Below are 10,095 nucleotides of genomic sequence, written 5' to 3'. Positions count from 1 at the left end.
ATTTCCTATTTAAAGCATGTGATGAGTATTCAAGTTCATTTTTTTTCTAAACCAAATTATTAGCTGACTCTTATTCCCATATGTAATGGTGTAAGGGGGAGGTAGGATAGTAGGTTGCCCTCAACGCCAGGTTGAGAGCAGCTTCCGTAGGAGACCTCCGAATTATGAAAAGCCTTCCATGAGACTCGATCCCACGACCCCAAGGTTAATAACCTTTGTGCTCTACCAACTAAGATGGATGATCATTTCTTTCTAAACCAAATTGTTGTTTACAAATCCACGTTTTACTGTAATCAATTTTTTATTTTTTTTGTCTTTTCGCTTTTTTCGCATGTATGTATATATTGTTTAATTTTCTTTTTTTCTTTTTTTTGTTGTGTTTTGTTTATGTATCTTTTTATTTAATTTTATTATTACTTCCATTATTTTTATTTAGTTTTGTTTTTGTCTTATTTTTATCTTTATTTTATTTATTTTATTATTCTTCCTTTCTTTCTTCATATTTACGCATTTTCTATCTTAATTCGATTATGCACCTTATACAAATCTAACATTTCTATCTTTTTAAGGGTCTTCATTTAAATCGATCAGAGGTAAGTAATTAGGATCAAAACTTTACCTTTTAATTTAACTAGCAATATTCTTAATCAAAGACGACTGGAGATTACGTAGTACCGAAAGGGCAGTTCAAGGGTGCTAACCCTTCCTTGACTGTAACCGACTCTCGAATCCGACATATATTTGGTAAGACGCAGATCATGAAAGAAATAAGGTATCCGATCAACCCATTTGTTTTAAAATAAATGATCGGTGACAACTCCAATCCATTTAATTCAAGTCGAAGCCCAATTCCGGGCTCAACCGAAAGACAGTTCCGACAGAAACACTGCTAAGCGTTTGACATTTGATATAGGGGTAGATGAACCCAGAAAAACCTAATCTTAACAAGATCATGTTAAATAATGCTAGTTTATAAGACACCTTTAACAAGATTATGATACGAAAAAGTACATGAACACAATGCGAATGGACGAATTCCAGAGTCTACTATCAAAAAGGTCCATTGGAACACTGCTAAGCATTTGACATTTGAGTATAGGGATAGATGAACCCAGAAAGCCTAATTTTAATAAGATCATGTTAAATAATGCTAGTATATAAGATCATGCAGAATGACAAAGGATGCAATACAAACAAAAAACTCCAGAACAGTTTCATCTGAAACTATATTAACATGGATCTTGCCTATGGTTGTATTCATATGGACTAAATTGAAAAACATAAATCAAAACATCGTCTTCTGATGCCAAAGCCAAAACACAGACAATTCGACCTGCACGTCAAAAGATTCATACAAAAACTCAGAATAGCTCAGATTAATTTATTCCCACAATCAAAGTTTCCAATCTTGACTAATGGGTTTCATATGTTTGAAGCAAGAAGAAAACTATACTACCACCAAGCTGAAACTTAAACAAAGTTATGAAAATCCGAAGTCAAATCTTTCATAATTTCACAGAAGATAATATTGGACATGACATGAATATAGGACCATGACAAAATATATATTGAAACACCTCGAATATTATTATAATACGAGAAAATCCACAAACAAAACAAGAACACACGAATTGCTTAGTCTTTCATCGAAGAAATCTATCAGCAACCAATCCATTGGAAAACTGCTACACATATATGACTATAGGGATATATGAACCAAAGAAATGTAATCTTAACAATATAATATCAAAGCATGCAAAACAAAACAAACTCCAGAAATATTTCATCTGAAACTACATTAACAGGAATCCAGCATATGGTTGTAGATATAATTATATCACTGAAGATTTATATAGACAATTGAAAAACAAAAATCAAAACATAGTCTTGTATGAGACTACTGATGACATCGAATGATTCAAACTGGAACTCAGGGTAGCTTTGAAAAATGTATTCCCATGGTATTTATATTTTTCAGGCAAGAAGAAAATCATCATATCAAGCAGAATGTTAAATAATGTTGTGAAATTCGAAATTCGAATCTTTCATATTTTCACCTAAGATAAATCAACAGACAAATTGCAATGACAATGAATAAAAAACTTTCATTTCTATCACTCATAAATATAGACTAATACAAAAGCTATTTGCCAAATTAATGGTAACATAAGAAGCAGCAAATACTTATAATAAGAAAACCCAGAGTACATGTTGAACCAAGCTCCCCAAAGTTATGGTAAAATCCAACCTCAAAAAAAAAAAAAAAAACTGATAAGTAGCAGATAGAAATACCCAATTCACTCTTCAATTAGCTGCTCACTTTGAATCTCCATCCTCAAATACTCCCCAATATCAGCCTGGTGAAGCACAACAATGGCATTAGGATCCAATTTCCTACAATCTTGAGTACTCTTAGCAGCAATCCCAAACCCCAAAGGCAAATCCGACATGGAAAAAACGACCCCATCACCAGGCGCAATGCTCTCCGTTATCCTCCCTAACCCACCTTTCAAAACATGATTCGCGTAAAGAAACGACATCCCCGAGGTGGGTTTTAGCCAAACTTTGTGCTTCGCGTTCGCAGTCAACAGGTTCAAACATTCGACGGTCAAATGGAAATTGCCTCCGTGTGTGAACCTGCCTATACAGGTTCCTATGGATGCCAGCTTGGGTCCGGTGAGAATGAGGATTTTCGGTGTGGAGAGAAAATGAAGCACCGTGTGAAGGGAAAATGACTTGCCTTTTTTAAACGGCAAGTTATTTTACTGTGGAAAGGGGTGCATAAAACCAAATTCATTGACTTTTAGATTTTACGGAACCAAACAGAGAAAAACAGAGAAAATTATATATTAGTCTATCCTTATTCCCATATGTAATGAGATAAAGCGAAATAAGATAGTAGGTTGCTTCAACGTCAGGTTGAGAGCAGTTTTCGTGAGAGAGACTCTCAAATTATAAAATATCCTCCGTGTGAAATGATCTCACAACCTCAAGATTAAAATTATTGTGCTCTACCAAACGAGTTGGATGATTATTTAAAAAAAACAGAGAAAATATTTTTGGTAAAATATTTTTCCCCAACCCAACGGACCCTAAAGAAAGAAAACAAATTAGTCAAGGACTTGACCTAAGTAAACGAATACGATTAGGCGATATTAACACCATTGAAGGAAAATTTGTTCCTATGTTCTTATGGGAAATTTATATATATATATATATATATATATATTTGAAACTTAAATTAATTCAAGATTTAAAAAAATAAGTTTAAGATTTTTATATTTTTTTAAATTAAATTTAATATTTCTTTTTTTATAATTATAATTTAATGATTTTAAATTTTACATTTGAGTTGAATTTTTTTTCAAGCGTACTTTTTATCCAATAGTTAAAAATTTATAAATATAAAATAAACACTTCATATGATAACAAATAAATAATAAAAATATAATTTTGACAATAAAAAATAAATTTTAAATATAAAACTTAAATTTTTAACTTTCACTTTTAAGTTAAAGAAACGAGTATAAAATATAATTTTTTTCTTTAAATATTATCGTTTAACATTATTTATAATTTTAAAAATATTTTTTAATAAATAATGACAAATAAGTTAATTTAAAATGACTAAAATTAAAAGATAATTATTTATACATTTTATTTGGAATCTCGTGTTGCGACGCCTTTGCTGAACTTACAACCCTAATGTGTTTTGGGTTTAGTTTTGGGTCGGGTTTAATGGCCTGCTGGGTCAGGCAGGTCTGGATCTGGACCCTAATTGGGCTCCTAATTAGGATGTTTAGACTTATTGAACCTAAAAGAATAACAATAAAAACAACGAAATTAATAAACAAATAATAAAAAAGAAATAAATAACACGTAAATAAAAATTATAAAAACTAATATTATATATTTTCAAAAAAAATATTTTCAAAATCTTATATTATATATATGTTTTCAAAATGTTTTCTAAAATATATATTATATATATTTTCCAAAACGTTTTCAAAATTATATATTATATATATTTTCAAAATGTTTTCAAAACTATACATCATATATGTTTTTAAAAATATTTTCAAAACTATATATTACATAATTTTTCAAAAATGCTTTCAAAACTATATATTATATATATTTTCAAAAATGTTTTCAAAACTATATATTATATATATTCTAAAAATGTTTTCAAAACTATATATATATATATTTTGAAAATGTTTTCAAAATATATATATATATATATATATATATATATATATTAAATAGAACCCCAGCCAAAAATGAGTGACTACAACTGGCTCTCTTTTCCCATTATCATGCAACGAAAATAGGGAAAAAATAAAAAGGCACAAATTTTCTTCGATGCATATGAGCTTGGAAATAAGTCTGCTTCTGTGAGAGTTGTTGACTTTTGAGCTTGAAATCCAACTTAAGGTTGCCGTTGAATTTTATCAACTACCTCCGCTGTGGAGTTGAGATTCGAAGAAGAGGATGACTCCTTATTGTTGAGTCATACTATGGGTGGCTCCGGAGTTATCTTTGAACATGATATCCTTCATTTTAAAATTGAAATCGTAGTTCAAAATTTGAATCATAAAGTGGCTTCTTATTGCCAAATCGTAGTCAACCTTGGTCTTCTTCTCGGTTTAAAGACCTTGGTATGAAAACTTGACTGGAAAGTAGTTCCTTGTTGCTACTATGCGATTGATATGCCTTCGAGCTGAATGGAATCGAACTCGAAAGTCTCCATTGACAGATATTCATTCTCGCCTTGAGTTATATTGTAGATTAGGCTATGAGGTAGTTCATTAATGCTAATCGCAGCAACATAGGTCTTCTTCTTGAGTTAAAGACCTCGGTTTAAACTTCAATCGGAAAGTAGTTCATCTCTGCTACCATGCGATTGATACACCCTCGAGCTGAATGGAATCGAACTCGAGAGTTTTTGTTTACAGATAACCCTTCTTGTCTTGAGCTATGCTGTAAATGGTTTCTCTAAATGAAGGATGACTCCCCTTCGTGGGTCTAAGCTAGTAATAATTCTTTAGATGACTCCCCTTCACGAGAAAGTCAGGTGAGACGTTCTTCGAGTGACTTCTCTTTGTGAGAAAATCAAGTGAGGTAGTCTGTCAGCCGGATATTCTTCGTGGAGTTGAAATCTAACTTGAAAACTTTAATTAGCCATTCACCGTTGAATTAAGCCGAACTCGTTCTGAATTGGCTCTCGAACTCGACTGAATTGGCTCTCGAGCCTGATTTGAAGTTGATTCTAAGATCTATTGATCTTTCTATAGGTCAAGTTGGTTAAGATTTAGCTCCTCGCCATTAAGTTAAGCAACCATCATCGATTTTTTAAGGCATTTTTGAATCGAGTGTCATTCATCGTGAGGTTAAAACTTGACTCTAAAGCTGCAAAAATTATGTATGTGAAAAATGATAAATGTAATGCTCTTAAGTATGTCTAAGATGTATGCACAATGAATTAGTTCTTATTTTATTTCTCGGACAGAATCTCATTCTTTTCCTATTGGTCTTGTCCTTCGAATCGATCATGCCCCAGTACTGACGGCTTAATGGAAAATATCTAACACTTGCTCATTTTTTAACTCAATCCAGTGATATTGCCCTCTTGAATGTATGGATCAATTTCAATCTAGAGATTATTAAGCGTTCTTTTATCCTTTGTTTACTCGAGGGAGTAAGACTCTTTTGCATTTCGATTGATGATTAATTACTGGAATTGGTTGAATCATCATTGTAGTTGACAAATCAATATTCAACGAAAGTCTTCCTTACGTGGCTTGGAAGCTCAAATGGAAACTTCTACAGCCAAGGCTACATTTTCCAGTGTCTATGAAATTATTCTGATTGCCATGGAAAAAGACTGACAAACAAGAAGGCATACTACCTTGAAATTATATAAAGCACCCTCCGTGCTTCTTGCAGAGTGCTTTGGCAACAAATCTTGTCTTAAACGTCGTTGGGTTATAAGCGTCTTGTTTTCTTTATTTCACACTCATTTGGGTTGTCATTATTATCAGGGTTATCATTATCATCAGGGTTTGCATTCCTGTTGTTTCTCTTTGGTACGACATCCTTAAGTACAACAGTAAACTCATGCTTTAGGAGGGACCCAATAGTGAATGAATTTATCGTCATCACGGGCTAAACTCTTTCTGGCCAACTCATTACTGTAGATCTCTTTGCACCTTACTGGACGACCATCTTCATAGTAAAGAAAACATTATGCTGGATAAAGCAACCATCTGTATTGCTCATACTCACTTTGAAATGATTGGTTAGAATGGTTATTTTTGTTCCTTCGATCTAGTATAACGTCTGGCCATGGATTGTAACACTACATTTCACAACATCAAGCTCTGTTTTGGTAAGAACCATGTCAGGAGGCACGGATGGTAGAAAGAGAAGAGATTGAAAACCTGGAGATGCCCCACATCGTCTCAAGTCCTTCAACCGATTTTTGAGAAACTATGTATTGTCTGAGATATATCTCTTTTTTTTTAAAAAGGTTGGTATAAAAATGATGCCAGAACAATTGAAGAAAAGTATCAGTTCACTGAATATCAAATAAATGAATCACATAAGTTGTTTTCCAAAGGTTATAACCCTTTGACAAGTATCAAGATCCATGGGTGATATGGGAAGGCAATGCGATTTGGTTTTGAATTTCATGATTTTCAAATAGGATGTAAACAAAATAGCGTAATTGATACATTCCACTGTAAGTCCCTTTAGAGAGCATTTCTATTTCAATTCTCATAAATCTTCCATTTGTTCATGTTTCGTAGATTCCTTAAGCAGGGATAGCGCTAAAATTTCGATCTAAAAACAAAACCCCTGAGTGCTTTTGTGTAGTAAACTATAACAAATGTTTCCTGACTCCCTTAGTCCATCTTTCATCGAAATTTAATTTCAAATCCACATTTATTTCAGGCCTTATTGCATTTCTTTAAATTATACTTTGTTAAACTAGAGGACCTCGCTTTAGATTTGCTAGGAAATTTATCTCGACACATAGAGACTAGTGTCATGATCTGAATGTACTCGTATTCAAAAAGTTATGGAACTTAACATTGCCCATTACTTTAGCAGAATACATTTAATTAAAGGATTCAAGTGTCAGAAAGTCTTTGACTTGACAAACTTAATGAAACTCACTTCCCAAAGCTCAGACATTAACACTATAGCTTCTTCAAACATTACCTCCGAAGATTAACAGCCTACTACTTTCAAAGAAGTGCCCCTAGTATTGTTAAAATTATCGTTCATTAATATCACATTAATTCGTCGATTTTGAGATTTCCTAAGTTTGTCAGGAAGAATCTGTTATAGTCTGAGTGTTAGTTAAAATCAGAAAACTTCATCTTTAGAGCTCAATTTCTAACAACTGATCTAATACAAATTTATTTATTTCACTATTCTATTTGTGAAAATTGTATATCGTCACGGGACATCCTAATCTTGTTCTTGCAATGTTATGCATCGGAGATGCCCCATCTTGTCTACTTGCATACTTATACGAGTGAGATAACATTTTTCTTTTTTGGGTAAAAGATATGGATCTTGTGTTGTCGAAACGATTTTTAACCGCGGGGGGAGCGATTTTGAAAAACCGCGTCATTTTTAATTATTCTCTTTTCAATTGAATTTTAATTAAAAACGATGCAATTTTAGAAAACCTCTCGTTTCGAAAAATTGGAAATTCCGTTACGGTAAAATAATAAGGTTCGAGGAGTCGCCACCAATCTTTGATTAGGGTGTGATTGGGCACCCAAAAACATTTTGTCATTTTAAATAAAAATTAATTTTAATTAAAACGACAAGTAGAGGTCTGCGTTATCAAAATCTGAGTTCGGGAGTCGGTTACGTGTGGGGAAGGATTAGCACCCCCACAACGCCCTAAATTGGTACCTAGTCGATTAATTATTGTCTTTGCAACGAATTTCACAAGTTTGAGTTTAATTTGATTAATGATCCCTTTAGACAACAAAAATGCAAACTTGAAACATTGAAAAGGAACAAAACAGATTTAATTAAAATTACCAAGTCATTAGAAAGATAAAGAATATTCGATTATTTAAAAATATCGAGACCAGATCTTTAGTTCAGTTCTAACGACCTTTTCTCGAAGAGTTTAAATAGTCGAATATTTCCTTTTCTTTCGCTCCCAAATTTTACAATGATATATCCAAATTTAATTAGGCGTTACTGACGGGATACCATTTTATTTAAAATCGTCAAAACAACTTTCCTGTAAGTTAAGGAAGCCATTCTGATAATTTTAGATTAAAAGGGCATTACCCTTAGTTCCGATTATGCAATAATGTCAAATTATGCATATGAGGATCATGCAAATCATACAAAAGTGATGTTAATGCAAAGATTAATTGATCATGCGATTAAAGTAAACGAGGCTAACATGCTTTAAAAAGAAATACACCTAAGTGCGTATGGACAAACATGCTCGAAATAATATACACATGCAACATATTAAAATAAATCTAATTAGCCTAACAAACATGATAAAATATTAGAAGGACTAAATAAAAAATAAATAACAAGTTTTTCATAACATTTCATTTTAGGTACTGCAAACATAATACAACCAAAATACTGCAAATGACCAAATGAAAGTTTCTCAAATTACACATCCAATGCCTAAACATCATTAAAATGGCCCTAACATGGTTCTGGACTTAGATGTAAACGCTGAAAATTAAGATACAAAATCAAAAGATAACAAAGTTCGGTATAGGGGCCAAAATGAAACAGATCAAACCTAATGGACCTTACGCGCGGTTTACCCCAAACATCCCAAACACGGATTCCCCTCAGCTATCAAGACGCTGCCGTTTTGGATCTATTTAACGACGCCGTTCTGGTCATTGAATACATATGATGATACTTAGGATAATTTTTTACCTAAATCATTATCCTCTCATCCCTGCCAGACACTCGCCGCTTTTCTCTGGTTTTCTCTCCCCTCTCATTCTTAACCCTCGACGAAACCCAGAGCCTCCATGGGCTCCGCCGTTCTACGCTCCGATGAGGAGCTCGTAAGCCCCAACGACAACCCCAGCCGAACTTTTCCTAAAATAAACACGACCCTAAACCGTGACTCAAACCCAAACCCTCGAATCCCACTCTGTTTCACTCCAGTCAAAGACCAACGCCGTGGCCAACCTTGCACCACTGGTTCCGATGAGAAACCTAGACCCCTCGGTTCCCTCACTCTCCCTTTACCCCAGAAACCTAGCCTCATAGAACTCGAACTCAAGCTTCCTAGACCTGAAAACCCCTCAAGTCCCTAAACCGAAGGCCCAAACAGGCATGCACGACTGGAAAGCAATGGAAGACGAAGGGGTTTACCTTCGATTCGATGAGGTATTGGTTCCTAGCAAAGATGAAGAACGTATCTGGGCAGGAAAGGTAAGGATTTTCTGACTTTTGGGTTTCTAGCGGCTGATGGCTTTTCGTTTGAACCTCTCTCGATGATCACCGTTTTGCGATTATGTTTTCTGTTTTGTGTTTTTTTTCTTTTCGATGATAGCTAATGAGTTGATCGATCTTTTGCTTGGATCATGATTGATAACTTTTGGGTCTCCCTCCCCCTCCAGCCGTTTCTTTCTGGTTATTTCTAGTAAATATTTTCTTTTTTCTGTGCCTTCTGCTGCTCTTGTTTGGTGCGTTTGCAGGTCACGGGCGAGAGCAGGTCACGGGCGCAGCTGTGGGTAGCTGAGCCATTGCTCGGTGGTCGTGCGCGGTCTGGAATGCGGGTGGGTGGCTTCACGTGAGTCTGCGTCGGCTGGGAATCACAGAGGGCTGGGAACCGTTGGATCGTGGAGCAGATCCAACGGCCTTCCTGCTGCGGCGCTAGAGGCTGGTGACAAGAAACCTAATGGTTTTTGATCTGGACCGTTGGATGAGAAGCAGATCCAAACGGTCCAGGACAAGCGGCGGCTGGATAAGCTGGAAACCCTAACGGTTTAGGGTATCCTCAAATGGGGGCTACTTTGGGCTCGAGCCTGTTGTATTTGTTTCAATTTGGGCCTGTAATAAAACGTTTATTTA

General features: G+C 34.5%; 1 protein-coding gene across 1 annotated transcript; it reads right to left on the bottom strand.

Moving 5' to 3' along the window:
* Positions 1–2,085: 2,085 nt before the first annotated feature.
* On the bottom strand, positions 2,086–9,286 carry LOC120215553 (60S ribosome subunit biogenesis protein NIP7 homolog). Its single transcript, XM_039213208.1, has 2 exons — positions 9,022–9,286; positions 2,086–2,740 (listed from the first exon to the last, which is right to left on the bottom strand). Exons 1-2 carry the CDS (start codon positions 9,284–9,286, stop codon positions 2,298–2,300), a joined length of 708 nt encoding a protein of 235 aa, XP_039069139.1. The 3' UTR covers positions 2,086–2,297.
* Positions 9,287–10,095: the final 809 nt, after the last annotated feature.

This window comes from Hibiscus syriacus, unplaced genomic scaffold (assembly GCF_006381635.1).
Source record: "Hibiscus syriacus cultivar Baekdansim isolate YM2019G1 unplaced genomic scaffold, ASM638163v2 tig00110123_pilon, whole genome shotgun sequence".
NCBI lineage: Eukaryota > Viridiplantae > Streptophyta > Magnoliopsida > Malvales > Malvaceae > Hibiscus > Hibiscus syriacus.
The sequence above is the reverse complement of the archived record's forward strand: the minus strand, read 5'-3'. Positions and strand labels throughout refer to the sequence as shown.